This window comes from Pangasianodon hypophthalmus, chromosome 15 (genome assembly GCF_027358585.1).
Source record: "Pangasianodon hypophthalmus isolate fPanHyp1 chromosome 15, fPanHyp1.pri, whole genome shotgun sequence".
Classification (NCBI taxonomy): Eukaryota; Metazoa; Chordata; class Actinopteri; order Siluriformes; family Pangasiidae; genus Pangasianodon; species Pangasianodon hypophthalmus.
Window position 1 is genome coordinate 18,063,919 of NC_069724.1, and position 19,235 is coordinate 18,083,153.

Below are 19,235 nucleotides of genomic sequence, written 5' to 3' on the forward strand. Positions count from 1 at the left end.
AGATCAGATCAGTGAAAATGACAGCCATGTGGACATTAGACAACGATGCTGATTCGCTCTGACCTCATAAGAAACGTCTCTTGAGTCACTTCATATCTCATGACATGGTTTGTCATGATATTTGTAATACATTATGACTAGAGCACCACTGATGATGTTTAACAAGTGGTATGTAAGAGATAATGTCCAGTGAAGCGTCCCAAAAATAAAGGCAGATAGAAGGAAAATAATAGATGATCCGGAGACAGAGACATGCCCCGTTATTTTCCGATACTGAGAGACATCAGTGAGTTCTCTGACGCGTCTGGCTTGGAGTCTTCTTCTAGGAGCCATAGAAGTTTGCTTATGTCTCAGAGGGTATCTCGTGCTGTTCTTATCACTTCCTGCTACACCATAATGTAGTTATACCACACACACACACACACACACACACACTCACTCAAGATTATGCTCCATAAAATTCCAATTATGATAAAAGACTTGCAGTTTGTTTGTGTTTATCTCTTGTGGGAGCGTCATTGTCTATGTAGTGATGCTTATCATTGCTCTGTGAGATTGTGTGTACACGTGTGTGTACACGTGTGTGTTCGCGTGTGTGTACGCGTGTGTGCGCGTGTGTGCGTGCGCGTGTGTGTACATGTGTGTGAGAGAGTCAGTGTGTCTGCGTCAGGTTCCTTTTAATTGATAGAAGGAAGTGGTACCCATTTATCTGTGGTGGTGTGACTTATGTGTGTGTGTGTGTGTGTGTGTGTGTGTGTGTGAGAGAGTGAGAAAAGGGGGGCGGGGTGTCTGAGTGATGCCACATTTCCTTTTCATGAATGGTGGTTTAATTCAGCATAGCTTGAACTTCCTGTTAGAAATGGACTTTTGTCTCGGGTTTTCAGCTAATTTTTAAAAAGTGGTCAAAATATGTCCAAAGTATTTCTATTAAGTGTTGTTATGACTATACAGTGAAAGCAAAAAAATAATATTTTTGCTCAATATTGAAATGAGAATATTACAATTATTCAGCCAGTTTAGGAAATACATAGTTCTGTTGCAGATGATTTTTTTAAAATTGTTTTACGTCAACAGAAACAGTCTTTCACCTTGTATATCACAAGACTACATTCATTCTCGTGTATAAAACTTTTATATGCTAAATAAAATATGCATCTCCTGCTGTACGTCTGTTTCAACCTTTATCACATTTTCTCTTTACCTGTACCTCTTCTTCTCCCAAAACCTTTCCAGGTGTCATGAAACACATTTTAATTTAGGAACACACAAAATGTTGTCTTCATTTCATTCTGTTCCTCCTCTTTTCTTTGTCTGTCCCTCATTCCTCTCTCTGTTGTTTTGTCGTGTTTCCAGACTCTCAGAGGTCTCATATCTCTACATTCACCATGAAGCTGATGGATAAGTTCCATTCGCCCAAGATCAAGCGCACTCCATCCAAGAAGGGCAAACAGAGTGCTCCCGAGCCGGCCATCAAGAGCACCGAGAAACCTGTTAACAAGGTAAAAGACTCTGCACAAACTCTAAATAAATTCTGCATAAACTTGCCACAAACTGTACATGTACTCTGCAAACTCTACACAAACTCTGCATAAGCTCCGCACAAACTCTGCAAAAATTCTGCACAAGCCCTGCACAAACTCTGGAAAAAGGTCTTCACAATCTCTAAATAAATTCTGCACAAACTCTAGAAATGCTACACAAGCCTGCACAAACTCTCCACAAACTCTATATAAACTCTCCACAAGCCTGTACAACCTCTACATAAACTCTATATCTACTCTGCACAAACTCGAAGTAAATTCTGCTCAAACTCCACACAATCTCTGCACAAGTTCTGCACAAACTCTAGAAATGCTACACAAGCCTGCACAAACTCTCCACAAACTCTATATAAACTCTATATAAACTCTCCACAAGCCTGTACAACCTCTACATAAACTCTATATCTACTCTGCACAAACTCGAAGTAAATTCTGCTCAGACTCCACACAATCTCTGCACAAGTTCTGCACAAACTCTAGAAATGCTACACAAGCCTGCACAAACTCTCCACAAACTCTATATAAACTCTATATAAACTCTCCACAAGCCTGTACAACCTCTACATAAACTCTATATCTACTCTGCACAAACTCGAAGTAAATTCTGCTCAGACTCCACACAATCTCTGCACAAGTTCTGCACAAACTCTAGAAATGCTACACAAGCCTGCACAAACTCTCCACAAACTGTATACAACTCTACATAAACTCTGCACAAGCCTGTACATTCTCTGCACAAACTCGAAGTAAATTCTGCACAAACTAACTAAAGTCTGCATAAACTCCGCACAAACTACACAAGTCTGTACAAATTCTACACAGAGTCTGCAAACTCTACACAAACTGTGCACGAACTCTAAATAAATTCTATATGACCTGCACAAACTGCACAAACTCGAAACAAACCCTGTACAAACTACAAAATCCAATTCTATTCCAAGTCAGGTCCTTATGAACTCGATTCTCAAGCCTATTCTGCTCATACTGACTCCGCGCAAACTCCAAACAAATTGATTCTACACACTCTACACAAATTCATCTCAGCTTATAGCAGTTCTCGCATAATAACAACGGTCTGCCAGTTCTACTCCTCAGGGACAGAGAAGGGAAAATATTTGGAGCCACAGGCTATCTGTGATAACAAAATAAAGAAATAAATAATAGATCAAATTATGTTTTGCATGGATGTGATTACCAGAACTGTGTCAGTGTATTTGTGTATCTTTTAAAACTTCTAAAAGTCTATCCTAAATATCGTATAACTTTTCTGTGTTTGTTGTATGCTTCAGCATGCTGTACTATGGCATTAATTACACACACAGCTCTCAGAACTCAGTCCAAATATTCATTTTACCTACATCTGTGCTCATCGCACTGCAAACGAGAGCATGTGAAGATATCTTGAATAGAGGAAACGTTATCTAATATTTCTCATTAGCAGATTATTGTGTAACAAATATAAGACCCTTAAGCCTATTTCTAGATATATTTATTAATTTCAAGTGTCTTATTCTATTGAAATAAGCACAATTATCTGCCAATACAATAAAGAGAATCTAAAATATCTAGAAATAGGTTTAATTGTCACATTTGTTTAAAACAGAAGAATAATACTAGTTGAATTTAACTATCTTGAAGCTATTTTTACTTGTTAAGATATTGCTTTTTGCAGTTCACATGTTTCTAAGGCATGTCTACCCTTAAGCTAAGTAACATTAGTGTAGGCCTCAGGGAAAAGATCTGGAGCTGATCTGTTTTTCAATTAGGTTCTGTATCATAATGACACCCAGTGTTCAATCCTGGAACTACATATTTGTAATTAAAAGCAGTTATGCTTGATTAATTCAGTTAGACTTTTGTCATATCATGCGGACTCATTTTCGTCAATTTATCTTTGAATAAATGAGAGTTTTAGTCAAAAATATTTATTTGATTTAAGTAAACGATAAAATGAACCATTTAATAACGCAACACTGCTGCCCAGAGTAAAGTAAGCTGTTTCATTTTTCATAGTCAGCTGTAGCACAGTGGGACTTTTTGGACTGGGATGTTGACACTGCATGCTGGCCTTCCAGCCCTGTTTAACGTTGATTTGTTTGTTTGTTTGGTTGTTTGTGCAGAAGGTGAGCCGATTGGAGGAGCAAGAGAAGGAGGTGGTGAGTGCACTGAGATACTTTAAGACCATCGTGGACAAGATGTCAGTGGACACCAAAGTTCTCCAGATGTTGCCTGGCTCTGCTAGCAAAGTCCTAGAGGCCATTCTGCCCCTCATGCAAGTGGAGGCAAGGATCCAGCACAGGTGAGAGTGTGTGTATGAACAGAGGTTGTGTGTGTTTTTTTAGGTATGCATTGCTCTTTCCATGAATGTTGCACTGTTCTACTTGAATCTTGATTCCGAAGGAATTAGGGAAAGGGTAAAATATGCACACACACACACACACACACACACACACACCTCTTTGTGCAGAATTCCATTCACTTGCATATCATAGACTTCCTGTAAGCTCAAACCAGTCTGACCATTCTCCTCTTACCTCTCTCATAAACAAGGCATTTCTGCCCACAGAACAGTCGCTCACTGAATGTTTTTTTTTTTGTTTTTCCACATTATTCTGTGTAAACTCTATGGACTGTTGTGTGTGAGAGTGCCACACCAGTACTCACACCAGTGTGTCTGGCACTAACACTGAGATCACTTTTTTCCCCCCCATTGTTTTTTTGATGTGAACTTTAACTGAGGCTCTTGACCTGTAACTGCATGATGTCATGCACTGGCTGTTTGGATAATGGCATGAATAATCATGTGTACAGTGTAACCACTAATATAATAAAGTAGTGGGTGGGTGTATAGTGTAGTAATGCCAGTGTTGTAATGTTTATTACTGTGTATGGGTGGTGATGTTTCAATGTTTATCTCATTCCCCAGCTCTGCCGTATCATCCTGTCATAATCGTGTTTATCAGAGTTTGGCGAATCTCATTCGCTGGGCCGACCAAGTGATGCTGGAGGGCATCGACCTAGATGACAAAGAAACTGTGGCGACTGTTACTGCAGTGATAAAGGCCGTGCTGGATGGAGTAAAGGTATGGGCTTTTTTTTCTGTCCGTTGTAACCTTTACTGGTTGCATTTGCTATTAATTGTTATATGTGGGAAGGACTTGTGTAATAGGGTACAAAAGCAAAATATAAATGACAACACGTGTGTGTTACAGGAGTTGGTGAAACTCACCATAGAAAAACACGAGCAGCCATCCCCGACATCGCCTAGCAAGCCAGCGCCCCCTGTGGCCAAAGCAGAGAGGTGAGGTTTGGATTTGTTTATCTCCATCTGTGCAAACTACACTTAGAGAAGATGCTGATCACAATTTGTGGATCAAACCATAGCTTTCTTAGCTGCTCAACTTTCCAGGAGTTGAAAACCTTATAATCAGAGCTTCTTAATGCCTATAGACTCTTTTATTTCTTTCTCTAAGTGTTTACATTTAACAACAATGGAAGAAATTCATACGTAAGGAGTTTCTAAGGTGTTGTCTGGCCTTATTGACAATATTATCTGTTTCTCTGACTGTCTGTCTGTCTGTCTGTCTGTCTCACACACTCTCTGTTTCTGCCTCTTTCTTTCTCCGTCTGGCTCACTTGACCTGTGTACCTGTTTTTTCACCTGTCTTTCTCTGTCTTTCTGTCTGTCTGCCTCTTGCTCATACAGCGTGTGTGAGATGCCTCTAACTGAGCGGGAAAAGGAGATCCTCAGCAAGACCACGCCCCCAGATAGCTTGACGAACATCTTGGAAGAGGAAGTAGCGCCGCCCAAACCTCCTCTACCAGGGTTGAAGTTAGCAGAGCACAGGTGAGATTGTGGTTGTGTGTGTATATTAGCAGTTATATTTTCATTCTGAAAAAAAAAAAATGAGGTAACAAAATATAACTTGTGAGCATCTCAGTTCACAAACAAAAAGTGTAATAACTGTTGTAAACAGGTTAAAGGTTTTATAGCAGGTCAAAGCATTTATTTTCTTCCTCTCTATTTCATGTGCAGCTTCCAGAATGAGGTCATTTTATTAGTATATAATCTCTAGAATAGGACCCTCAGAATAAAGTGCATACTAGCATGTGAGTGCTATAGTGTGTTCTGAGGACTGAGTCCCATAAGAGTCCTCTGTGGCACATGTGGAAAAGACATCTTATGTTTTTGTTACATATCGTTGTGACTACAAAATAGTTTCTATAGTAAGGTCACATATGTAATTATAAAGCATAAATACTGTTACATTTAAAGTATTGCACATTCCAAAACTTTTTGAAATATATGTTATTTAGTATTTATTATTTATATAAGAATTAAAATTAACTCCTTTTTAGTATTAACATTGATAGTCTATATACTGTATGTTAGGCTTTTTATATATATATATATATATATATATATATATATATATGTATGTATATATATATATATGTATATATGTATGTATATATGTATATATGTATATATATATATATATATATATATATATATATATATATATGTATGTATTATTAAGCCCAATATTTTATAATACCCACCAAGCCTGAAAATGTTTACATGGACTTGGCAATCTGTTGAAAATCACTGTCCACATGCGTGTAACATGTAATCCAAACCAAATGTACACGCAAACAAGGAGCGTTACCATAACAACAAAAAGCCCATGAGTCCTGAGTGAGTCAGAGTGTAACAGCTTTAGTTCAGCATGTTAGCAGAGTGTTCAATCGCCTGACTTGTTTTAACAAGTCATAAACTATGTCATTCTCAGTAAAGCTTACTCCAGATGTCCTTATTAAAGATAAAGTCAGAAGACGTAGTCATGGTCTACATCATTGTGCCCCAAAGTATTAGGTGGTTCTTGTAATTTAAAGGATTATCCACTTTTTTCAATTGGATAGGAAATTTGTTAGAATTGGCATGGGTTGGTATATTTTGTTTTATTAGAGTTGTTAGATTAATAAAGGATTACTAGGTTGCATGAACGGTACCTTGCATAAGAATTCACCACTCTTGAACTTTTGCACATTCTGTAGTGTTACAACACGGAACAGAAATGGACTTACTTGGATTTTTTACCATTTGATATACAACATGTATAACATTTGAAGGTGTAAAATATTTATGTTGTGACACAGAAGTTGTGTTTATATTGTGACACAAAACCAAAAAAGTAGACATTTGTTGTTTGAATAAGTATTCTCCTCCCTGGGTCAATAGTTAGTAGAAACACTTTTGGCTGCAGTTACAGCTCTGAGTCTTTTGAGATGCATCAGCTTTGCACATCTGCATCCTGATATTTTTTCCCCCCATTCTTCCTGATGACTTTGCTCAAGCTCTGTCAGATTCGATGGAGACTGTTGGTGAACAGCAATTTTGAAGTGTTGAGACAGATTCTACTTCACATTGATGTCTAGGCTTTGACTGGGCCGTTCTTACACATTCAGATTCTTGGTTTTGAACCACTCCAGTTTAGCTTTCATCAATCCACACAACACGATGCCACCACCACCATGCTTCACAGTGAGGATTGTATTCTCAGGTTGATTAGCAGTGTTGGGTTTTCAGAACTAATTTGGGGATGTCACAACAATGGGGCTATACTTGTATACAATAACTTTTTTATTTGTAAATATTTTTGCGATGTTGGCTTTTCCCCACTTATAATATTAGAGCTATTTTATGTAGATTAATGTGACATAAATCCCAGTTAAGGCCATTTCAGTTCCAGATTGTAACACCACAGAATGTAGAAAAGTCCAAGGGGGTGAATACTTACACAAGGCAAAATAGATAATATTGTTTAACTTGTCACTTATTTACTGTTGTTTTTATTTATTGTCTTTGTTCTTTATACCTTTACGCTTCTGCAAGGTGAAGGCAGTGTTATAGTGTTAAAAGTTTATGTTTGCAAGAGAGCCCCTAGCCTCTCTTTGTGTATGTGATTTTCAAAGTGCACAGTAAGAGGGCAAGTAGATATGCAGTACTGAAACACACATAAGAAAGAGGAACGTCTGTAATGAGTAGACAGCTGCACATCACTTCTGAGTTTGTCCAGTGTAAGTGTGTGTGTGTGTGCGCGCACAAGTGCGTGTGTGTTTATCTCACTGTATGTGATGATTTGTGCATATGTCCTTTCCCTCTTTTCCTGCTGTCTTCCCTAATCCGTCTGTCTTGTCTCCTGTTATCATGTATTACTTTAATTGTCTTTCTGTCCTCTGCCTACAACCATTTTTCTTTCTCTATGTGCTATGGACTACTTTCATCATCCTGCTCATCTCTCTGTGTCCCTCCGTCATCGTTTGGTCATCCGTTGCCAGGAGCAGGATGCAGTCATGCTTCAGTCCTGTGGTGACGGAAATGTATGTCAGCCAGTGGTGTGCTCAGGGTGCATTATGAAATTACACAGCCTTGGCCTCCTGACTGGATGGAAGCCATAATGTGCATGTGACTATATGGCAGTGTGGCAAATTCTACATTGTAGAGTGTCAGCCAACCTAGAAAAAGCTTGTTTGTAGTGAATTTGCATGATCAACCATTGTCTAACCCTCTTGTGCCTTCTTGACGGTCTGTCTTCAGCTCCCTTGCTTCCCTGGTTGTCTGGCTGAGCCAGTAAGGCATGTTAGATTGTCAGAATTCTCTGGGAAACTACCCTACTATTACACGTTACTATCTATGTGTAATTGAACTTCAATCATCAGCCCTTGCTAACTTTGTTTTGTGTGTGTGATGATCAAGTGATGTGAATGTGCTAACACATTCATGAATATTTGTTCCTCAGCCCACCCGCTCTGCCTCCAAAGAAGCGCCAGTCAGCCTCCTCGCCCACCCGCATAGCCGTGGTAGCACCCATGAGTAGAACGAACTGTGGCCTCAACCTGCAGCATGGAGCTCTCAAACAGGTACAAACTCTAACCTTTACCTTGACTTTATGACCCTTCAACTTCAAACTCTCAACCCCTTAAATTGTTGCCTTGTGGAGTGATCCTATACAGACCTTATCCATGTCTCCTTTCCCTTGGAGTGCTCACACCATCCAGTGGCTTTCAATTAGAGGTGTGCCTGGTATTTTATTTTATTTTTTTTTAAAGAATCCTACTCCCACCTGCTCCCAAAGGAATTCTAATAAATCCATACTATTCCATACTCTTGACCAATCCTGCCCCCACCAGTAGAAAGTTTGACCAGTCCTGCCCGCTCTGGCAGAAAGTTTGACCAGCCCCGCCCACTCTAGCAGAAAGTTTGACCAATCTTGCTCATTCCAGCAGAAAGTTTAACTAATTCCACCTGCTCCAACAGAAAGTTTGACTAATCCCACCTACTCCAACAAAAGGTTTGCCTAATCCCACCTACTCCGACAGAAAGGTTGACCAATCTGGCCTGTTACTATTTTTGTTTGCCCCTGTCTATGATTTTTTTAAAATAATGAACGTATTTGGTTGTACTTCCCAAAATATAAACAAATTATAATTTGTTGTTTCTTTATTTCAGACTGTTAACTCTCAATTTGTAATTTATCAGTCTACCACTTCGTATCCCTTAAGAAGTACACACCAAGTTGTGACCTTTGGCTTTCAAAATAATATGGCTTCATAATCTTGACTGATCTATTTAAGTCCTGACCTTGCCTTCTTGTTTATGCATTTGACTAGATTCATTCAGGTCCTGTGGGCTAGTACTTTGTTTGTCCCTGTCCTAAATAGTCTGTTATTGTTGTTGTTTGTCATTACCATGGTAACAGCAACAGGAGTATGAGGTCGAACTATTGCAGAGGCGCTTCTCTGGCGGCAGCCAGTCATACGGTGGGGATTCACCTCGCCTCTCACCCTGCAGCATTATGGGGAAGCTGAGCAAATCAGATGAGCAGCTTTCCTCACTGGAGAGGGACAGCGGCCAATGCTCACGCAACACTAGCTGTGAGACGCTCGGTATGTGCGCGCACACACACACACACACACACACACACACACACACACACACACACACGCACACACTCTCTCATACTCACATACTCACAAGTTTATTGTTGACTTCAGTGTTTAATAAAATAAACCTAAAAATCTCTCCCTCCCTCTGTCTCTCTCTATCTCTCCATCTCTCTCTCTCTCTCTCTCTCTCTTTCTCTCTCTCTTTTCCTCTGCTTGTCTCTCTTTAGATAACACAGACGGATACGACCCTGACTACGACTTCCTCCATCAGGATCTCTCAGTGTCCGAGCCTTTGCCATTTCCCACGGTTCCCAGCAGCTGCTTAAGCCCCCTCCCAGAATGCCTCAGTGAGACCCCCGTGACGTCTCCTGGCCCAGCACAACCTCGCTTCAGCGCCCCGGTTGCCCCAATCAGCTCTGCGGGAGCATCCAACGGAGAACGGCCCCCTGCACTTCCACAGAAAAAGAGGCGCTCCGCTCCCATCCTGTCATCCTGCCAGCTCTACGAATTCCGTCCCTCTGATGAAGACACACCCACTTCGTTGTTCACACCCACTTTGACCAACGGCACTGAACTGTCGTCCCCAAGCGACAGCCCTCCACCTCTGCCAGAAAAGAAGTGCAGAACAAGTAAGAGTTAGTGCATTCTACTGTGTGTGTGTGTGTGTGTGTGTGTGTGTGTGTGTTAAGTAAAAAGCAATAACCCTGCTGCACATGTGAGTTGTAAAGCATGTGTGTGGTCCTGTTTTAACATGTGTTTCGTGACTGTTGTATATATCACATGCAGTTTCTGATGTGTGTGTGTGTGTGTGTGTGTGTGTTTGTGTGTGTGTGTAGTCCTCCAGTACATGCAGTTTGTGGAGGATTACTCAGAACCACAGCCATCCGTCTTCTATCAGACTCCTCAGAGCGAGAGAATCTACGAACAGCGCAGGAACAAACGATTCCAAGAAGTTTATGGGTCCAACGACAGCTACGAGACTCCGCCCCCTCCGGCCCTGCCGCCGAAACAGCGGCAGCTGGTACGCACATACGCAATCTCTCACACATACGCAGACATAAGAACAATGAGTCCAAGCATGGAATCAAAGGGGCTGACAGTGATTTAAGTGCCACGTTATACACAAGCATGCACCTGATTTCACACATCTTCAACACACATTCCCTCACTGGTACACATGAGCAGTGACAAATGGACAAGCTTTGGCGTTCAGCATATGGTTAGTTTCACTTGCTCCAAGGTCAGAGGTCAGGCTGCTGTATGAAGAAATAAAGCAGAGGTGCCAGCATGTATGGTTTAGCAGGATCATTCACGATTTTCTGCTTTTTCAGATCAATCAGCAGGCTAAATGTGAATAAAATAAAATTAATGTTTAATCTTCTTTATCAAGTCGATCCATAATAAAAGTGTTCAGCACAATTTAATATTTTCTGTCAGTATGTAGGCTGTCATCATTATCTACTTTTAATGTTTTGTGTCCTTATTTGGGCAGACAACTTGTTTGATTTGTTTAATATTTCACTTCTTCACTTCACTTCTTCTTCTTCTTCTTCTTCTTCATATTTTCCTTGTCAGTAATAAAAGTGTAAAGACAAGTTTTTATAATATCTATGAAAAAAAGGTGGGTAATAGATATATTAGGATAGTACTACGATATTTCTACAGTCGTAGAAGGTTTATTATGTGCAGTGTAATATGGACTTGGACCAGATTATGAATCCATTTCTGCAGATTGCAGTTGAATATCTATTCAACCACTAAATGTTTTAGCATTTATGCTATTAGCATGGAGCCGTCTCGTCCACCGACACACGCTCAGGTTTTTGTGGTAAAATTGTTTTCTCTCTGCCTGCAAGGATTTTCTTTCTTTTTTCTTTTCTTTTTTTTTGTGTTGTTGGCACCTCTGTGTAAAGTTCTCTGTTTTGTTTGGCCCAGGTTGCTTATTCCTTTAACCCGGTTTGGATAAACTGCAAAATCCATCAGGTAGCTGTAAGCAGATCTCTGAGACCAGGTCAAATGCCACAGATTATTCAGAGGTCACTGATTAATGTTTAAAGAAGAGCAGAGCATATCATCTTGGGCTGATTTTGAAAATGGGCCAAATGTTTTCAAGCAGATTTGTCTTGGCTTTAAGTAAAAGAGTTCATTCGAACGAAGGGATTATCGTGTAATCAGGTCTTGTGAGGTTCTAATGCAAAAGAATTGGTGCATCACCATGTGAAAATGTCAGCTTAAATATTTACACTGGTGGTGTTGGATAAAGGCAACTTTACAACTCATGACCAGGTGACAAGTGCCGCTCCATGCTGCTCTCTCACACACTGGTCACTAGTGATCACTTATTTACTATGGGTTCTTCCTTACTGCTTTCTTTCTGTGTCTCTGTCTCTACTTTTCTTTGCTCTTTTGTTCCATTTATATCTGTTCTTTTAATTGGCTCTCTTTTCTCCTGTTTAATGGTAATAGCTTGTTTACTTCTCTTACTCTTTCTTTCTTTTCTGTCCCTCCATCTGTTTCTCTTTTGTGTAGGCATCTCACTCTTCCTCTCCCTCCTCCTCTTCCTCCTCCTCTCTTTCGCTCCTCCCTCCCTCCGCTGGTGTTCCGGAGGAGGCGGAGTCTGCTATTGGCCTCAGCCTGTCTGTGTCTAACTCCTTCCTTAGTGGCCACGCCTCTTTAACCACACCCACGGTGAGTGACGACCAGGGCAGTTTATTTGTAACACATAGCATCAAAAAAAAAAATCAGAATTACATGGTGTATGGTTCCTGCAGTTTGTAGATCTGTTGCATGGTTGTGCAGTGTTATTGTCTTTTGTTGGCTCTGAATGTGTGTGGGTTTCTTTTTGTTTTTGAAACTTGCATTCTTAGTCACTTCTCACTTCAGTGGTTCCTATCTTCCTTTCAAAAAGTTTCAGTTCTGCAAAGGAATTCTATTTATTTATTTCCAAATGCATGTATATATATATATATATATATATATATATATATATATATATATATATATATATATATATGTTAAATGTATTTATATTTTTATACCACAGTGTATTGTATTTTTAAATATGATTGCTCAGAAATATTGCATAACTTCTGTGTAATTGCACGGCTCGGACAGCAGACACTTGGTTTATTGTTGTTTCTATAGTAACAGCTCATATGAAGGGACTTGTACAGCAGATGCTTGACATAATCTAAGAGTAATTAAAAAACTGATATAAAAAAGTTTTTGTTTAACAAAGAAAAATGTATAATAGTTGATGGGGTGAAGTTTTTTTGTTAGGAGACATTTATTTAACATACATGAAAGGATTCTCGGGTATCAGCGCTTTGCACCAGTCACAGTGCTCTGCAAAGTTTCCCAGCACAGGAAAGTCTTCAGGACAGAAAAGTTTATGCTTTCTGATTTCCTGGTAAAATGACAGGCTGTTTTTTTTTAAAGGAGATGTTTTGTAAAGGAGTCTCCAGGGTCATTGCTTTGTAAAACACTTGCTCCTTTAAGGAGCTCCGCCATGGGGAAGTTGGCAAATTGCTGTGGTATATGTTTGGGGCCGGTAACGGCACCACACCGTCCCAACGTTGATTATTTTCTTATAACAGCATGCCCTGTTGGGTTTTATTCATTATCTTTCCCTGTGTTTTTGTTTGGAGGTGAATCTGTTGTAGCCAGACTAAGCCCTGCTTTCAGGTCACGTCTAGACGACTGGCTCAGTCTTGGAGTACACATGATGGGCAATAATGGGTTGGGGGGAAGTTTGGAAGAGTCAGTTTTCAAATCAGAAATGTCTGAAACAGCTGCCCACAACAGTGATTTGGCCAGGAACAACACAGTAGGGAATTTATTCATTTAACTACATTTCCAATCGCAGTGTGAGAGCAGCTTTGCTTTTTAAATCAAGTAGTCCGTAAAGAGGTTTATCGAGCAAGTAGGCGGAGAGAAACTATGCACTATGTTTTTGAACTAATCGTTTAAAAACAGTGTAGACGTTAAAAACATGGTGCACATTATGCCATTTGGTGATTTATTCTTGCCATAAAAAGTGTGGTAATTATTGATGCCACAACTTCTGGAGTAGCACACCTACTTTAAAAAGTACACATAAATCTTTTTTGCATCACTTGTTATATAGTTCCTATATGGCAGCTTTTCACCTCAGCTAAGCATAAAGTAGTGTTTTTTTTAAATAATTTTTTAAATGCCATTTCCATTCAGGTTTTCCTATTTTCATAGAAATACAGTGGAGGAAAAACCCCCTTCCATTAGAGCAAAGCTCAGATATTTGAGCTTGTGTTGTAGAGGGGCTCAGATATGCAGCATGCACCATCAGAACAAAGAGATTTACTGCTGAAATTACACACCACTGACAAGCTTTTTTTTCTCTGTGAGACTGTGTATGATGTAACGTTATTTAACGTGACATTATTTAATGAGAAAGTTGAGTGTAATGATGAGGAAGTGTGTTGATCTAGTTAAAGGAGGACTGGAAAAGTAGATCTGTGTGTGTATAGGAGAGGAAAACAGAACTAGGCAATGGGAACTAGCGTGCTTAAGCACTTGTCCATATGTTGTGTGCTTGTGAACATGTGACGGAAGATCACAGTTCAGGTCAGAGATTGACCCGTGTGTGCGTGTGGGAGAAACATAACCCCCAGTCCTCACTCACTCTCCCCCATTTAACCCCCCCGGGTGTGTGTGTGTGCGTGTGTGTGTGCGTGTGTGTGTGCGTGTGTGTGTGCGTGTGTGTGTGCGTGTGTGTGTGTGCGTGTGTGTGCGCGCGAGTGTGTGTGTGTTTGTGGAATGTTCCCGGAATTCCTCTGACTGAATAAAACAGGGGGATGCTTGGTTCCTGCTCTCCCAGGGAAACATGTTGAGCCGTGTGTGTGTGCGGGTATGTGTGTGAAAGCAGGCACAATAGGAATGTTCTTGCTGGAGTTTTTGACGAGTTACTGCAGGTTGCTTCTGTCCCTATCCACTGACTGTAATCTCTCCAATCCAGCGCACACACGCGCACACACACACACACACACACACACACACACACACACACACAGGAGTTGATTTGTCCTTTAACAGGGGCTCAGTTTCAAATTCCTCTTGGCTTCAGTGGAAAGTGGCAGAGGGTCCCTAAGATGCACTATTTTCTTCAGCTGGTTTTCTGTTGCCTTTGTTGCTTAGTGCTTTTCTCTTTGAGCAGGTTAAAGAATTCAGACAAATTCAGCTTCATACTAAAAACATACGGTTGGCATTATGTGTGTGTAAATCTGTTTACTAGTGATGTGCAGTTTAAAAAAAAAAACAAGATGGTGGTGAGTGCTACTTGATTAGACACTTTTTTTTAAAATATATATTCATGCGCACACACACACACACACACACACACACACACACACACACACACACACACACTGTAAAGTTCATTAGACTGTCCTGTTTGCTCCACCTGCTGGTCATTTGTGGTATTGATTCTCTAATTTTCATCACAGGTGCATTGTGGGTTTAGTGTGTGTGTTTGTGTCTTCATGTGTGTCTAACATTTTACCTCTTTTTTCCCCCCCCCCCTAACAGAGTGAGAGTGCAAACGATGAAGGCGTAGAAGGAGAAGGAGAGTATGTGAACCTGTACTCCACCTCACAGGCTAATGGAGATAGCACACACCACTCAGTGAGTAATTGTGTGTGTGTGTGTGTGTGTGTGTGTGTGTGTGTGTGTGTGTACTGTGTGTGTGGGCTTGCAAGTGAGCAAAATTGGCCTGAGCGGGAGGAACGGCATTGCTCTCGCCTCGTCAATCAGATTGACCCTAAACAATCCGTGAGCTCATGTATGTGTAAGAGGGCAGATAGCGCTTTCGACAGAGTGTGTTCAGTTGCCAGTTTTTTCTCTTCTACAGGACCCGATCACACACTGTGATGTAATTCATGACTCCACTGCTCACATACCACCGCCCAAGGAAGGAAGCAAGGCAGCCTTGACCAAAGAAAGGTATGAGCCACTACTTTTATCGCTTGTTATAAGTTTTTCTACCACGGTTGTGCACCAAAAGAGTAAATGGGAAATAACAACAGACAGGAACTGAAGTTGTGAAAGTAGAGGATTGGGTGAAAGTCAGACCACATCACCGACTGTAGCCTTTCATTTTATACCACATTAAAGCTCATTTGCATAGAACTGAGAAATGATGCTTGTTTCTCTGCTCTCATGTCACTTGATAGTGTTTCCAGAATTACAGATCCAGTTACAGCTGCAAGAAAAAGTTTGTGGACTCAAAAACATCTGTTCATGAATTTTATACACATAATTCTATATATTAATTAATAATAATTAATCATTCACAGTCCAGGCTGCGAAAAAAGGATGTGAAACTTTGTATTTAATAAATGGTAGGACCTTTTTATTATTATTATTATTTTTTTTTTTAAATTATTATTAAAGCAGTAATAACTTCCATAGAACTTTTCCCAAAACTGCAGGTCAGACTTGCACAGTGATGAAGAGGAATTTTAGACTATTACTTCCTATCATTCATCAATCTTTTTGGCATTTCTTGCTTTGTCAGTCCATGCCACTGTATCTAAATTGGCTTAAGGTCTGAATTTCTCCATTCCAAAAGCATTCTGTTATTCATTTACTAGTAAGTTTAGTAACATATTTTTTCTTGCGGCTGTAAATAGGAGATGAAGAGCCGTCTGTCACGTTGTTTGCTAACAGAAAACATTTTCTGTTTCAGGTTAAAGTCAGCAGACTCGAGCCATGTCAAAGAGGAGGTTGATGAGCTTTCTCTCGTTGATCACAAAGAGATCATGAGTCGCATCACTCTTAAATCTGAGGTATTCAATAATACAATGCTTCACTGATTTTTTTTAATATTAACGTCTCCTGATTATCCATTGACCTTTAACAATTAAGCATGTGTCTTTTCTTTCTTTTTTTTTTTAATTTGCCATTTAAGTCTCTCAGTGCAGTGTGTGATCCACACTAGTGGGCACTGCACTTCACCAGCAACTCATCAGTGCAAACATTAATTGCAGTAATTAGGGGATAAATATACATATAGTTCAGGTGAATGAGTGACGTGCATGTGTGTGTTTATGCATAAGACAGTTGGCTTGTATTTAATATGGCAAAGCTGTAGTGTGTAAAAGCATGGGGTGTTTGGAAAATCTCAATATCTGCAGAGGTCAGTGCAGTAAACACACACGCGCACAAACACACACACAGACACTTTTACTGGTCTGCAGTAATCTCTCTGTCTCTCTCTCTCTCTCTCTCTCTCACTCACTCTCTCCGAAAAGGGGGATGACGGCCCTGACGTCAGAGCTGGCTCAAGCGATATTCTCTTAGTACATGCTACAGAGACAGATCGCAAAGGTAACCACACACAAACTCAATATTTTCTTCACTGTAATTTGTATAGTTTATATTACAGGTGTATTATCTGCAAAGAGCAGTGTGGCTGCTGGCGTTGCACAAAATTAGCCTTTTAGATCTGCCAGATATTTGATGGCACTGTTTAAAGAAATTATGTTTAATGCTAAACAGTTTTAAATAAAAGTTGGATGTGCAGAAACACAATTTTTGCAGTTTGCAATTTAAGGTAAAAAGAAAACCTGTAAAAAAATAAAGCATTTTGAAGCTCTGTAGGCTTGTATTCTTTAACTGTGCACTAATAACATCAATGGCAGCTATTCAGAGACCTCACATAGCACCATGTTTTACGTTTTACTGCAGCTTTCAAATAGAGTTTTCACACACACGCGCACACACACATGTGCAAGTGTTTTCCCTGCTTGCTATCACCAATCCTGGTCCAGTGAACGTGCAGTGGTCACAGTTTGATTTCAGTGAGAAAATGATTTAACTCCGAATCGACTGAATAGCAGGAAGTGAAACAAACACGCAGTGCATTTAGGATTGTGGGCACAATTTTTTGTAGAGGTGATTTAAAGGACAGAGCTGTAGCTCTGCAGAAATGCAGTGTTATTATTGTTATTATACTGGATATTTGGGCCAACAAACAAAAATGAAAAATAAACTCTGGATGTGATATACAGAACTAAACTTTTAAATTTTAAACTAGTTATATGTATAATTATCTAATCATTTATTTAGCACCAACTCCAGATATTAGACACTTATACCATGTATTATTCCTTTGACTCATAATCTAGCATGTGGCTAGGACAGAATGATTTTACAAGATGTGTGTGTGTGTATATCTCTTCATTTTTCAGATCTGGTGTTATACTGTGAAGCCTTTCTAACTACATACAGAACCTTCATCACTCCTGAAGACCTCATCAAAAAACTACATTACAGATATCCTTAACTCTATATGTGTGTATGCATGCTTGAGAATCTGTAAATGAAAGTTGTTTTTCTATTTTTCTTTTTTTGTACACACACTTGTCTGCTGATATGTGTGTCTATGAGAGAGTTTTGAGTGTTTGTTCTTTAACTCCATTGCACATACACTCATTTCTGCCATAGTCCGGACACATTTAAGAAGCGTGTCAGTAAGAACACTTTCTTCGTGCTGGTGCGGGTGGTGGATGAACTGTGGTGAGATTTCATTACTGCACAACACAATGGGCCAGTCAGAAATGCATTTTTAGCTCAATATTTGGTTATTTTAGGTTTTAAAATATGCAATATGTAAGACATGATCTGCAGTGGGGTAAATAGCCATGGTGTAAGCTGATATATGTGTGTGTTCGTGTGTGTATTGTAGCGTGGTGGAGCTGACGGAGGACATCCTCAGGCAGCTGATGGATCTCGTGTTCCGGCTGGTATGTAATGGCGAGCTGAGTCTGGCTCGCGTCCTTCGCAAAAACATTCTGGATAAAGTGGAACAGAAGAGGATGCTGCAGCACACACACATCCTCCAACCATTAGCGGCACGAGGGGTCTCGGCCAGGTACACACACACACACACACACACACACACACACACACACACACACCTACATCGGGGTGGATCTCTGCATGGTTTCCAAGCCATAGTATTTCTGTGCATGCTTACACTGCATCTGCTAGGAATTTTTGGTATTTGTGAGAAAAATTTTAAGTGGAATTTACATGTTTGCCCGATAGATCCGGACACACACTCTCAGTGACCCAAGCCGAGGCTTGTTGTGAGCTGCCAATATAGATTTTTTTTTTTTGGATTAGTTTCTCCTTCCTCTCAACCTCAGTATGAATAAATAAAGCAAGCCTTGCAAAACCATCTCCTATTAGCTAATTTCAACTTGGGTGAACTTTTTTTTAACAGACTTTTATGCATGTCAACACGTCATTCTCATGTGAATCAGTAACAAGATGTTCACCAAAAGTCCTTGTCATCACTGCCATATTGTTTTTACACGTGTGAATGTGTGTATAAAACTGTCACTCTCTCTCCAGGCCAGGCACACTGCATGACTTTCGCAGCCATGAGATCGCTGATCAGCTTACACTTCTGGATGCAGAGCTCTTCTACAAGATTGAGGTACATGCTCAGAAACAGTCTGTGTGTTGGTAGAGAAAACAGTATGAGACAAAATGGTCTCTTGGGAACTTGTCGCTCTGTTTATTTTTGCCTTTGTGTCTTTCTCTTCCTTTTAACTTGCCTCACTTCCTCTCTCTGTCCCCTTTTCTCTAGATTCCAGAGGTTCTTTTGTGGGCGAAGGAGCAGAATGAGGAGAAGAGTCCCAATCTGACTCAGTTTACAGAGCACTTTAACAACATGAGCTACTGGTACACTACCACTGCACA

At 40.1% G+C, this 19,235-nt stretch overlaps 1 protein-coding gene across 5 annotated transcripts in view; it reads left to right on the forward strand.

Moving 5' to 3' along the window:
- Positions 1–19,235, forward strand: part of rapgef1b (Rap guanine nucleotide exchange factor (GEF) 1b) — a 38,906-nt gene that overhangs the window by 14,497 nt on the left and 5,174 nt on the right. For 2 of the 5 annotated variants that reach the window (XM_053240309.1, XM_053240307.1), the window contains exons 2-21: positions 1,354–1,499; positions 3,662–3,840; positions 4,468–4,624; positions 4,754–4,842; positions 5,248–5,388; positions 7,884–7,925; positions 8,345–8,465; positions 9,305–9,491; positions 9,719–10,120; positions 10,328–10,512; positions 12,021–12,179; positions 15,054–15,149; positions 15,376–15,467; positions 16,213–16,312; positions 16,778–16,853; positions 17,717–17,801; positions 17,952–18,044; positions 18,214–18,399; positions 18,885–18,969; positions 19,123–19,217. In XM_053240309.1, coding sequence (XP_053096284.1) covers positions 1,354–1,499; positions 3,662–3,840; positions 4,468–4,624; positions 4,754–4,842; positions 5,248–5,388; positions 7,884–7,925; positions 8,345–8,465; positions 9,305–9,491; positions 9,719–10,120; positions 10,328–10,512; positions 12,021–12,179; positions 15,054–15,149; positions 15,376–15,467; positions 16,213–16,312; positions 16,778–16,853; positions 17,717–17,801; positions 17,952–18,044; positions 18,214–18,399; positions 18,885–18,969; positions 19,123–19,217 — 2,716 coding nt within the window. The remainder of the gene's footprint in view (positions 1–1,353; positions 1,500–3,661; positions 3,841–4,467; positions 4,625–4,753; positions 4,843–5,247; positions 5,389–7,883; positions 7,926–8,344; positions 8,466–9,304; positions 9,492–9,718; positions 10,121–10,327; positions 10,513–12,020; positions 12,180–15,053; positions 15,150–15,375; positions 15,468–16,212; positions 16,313–16,777; positions 16,854–17,716; positions 17,802–17,951; positions 18,045–18,213; positions 18,400–18,884; positions 18,970–19,122; positions 19,218–19,235) is intronic. The other 3 variants (XM_053240311.1, XM_053240308.1, XM_053240312.1) reach the window with 3 other exon arrangements.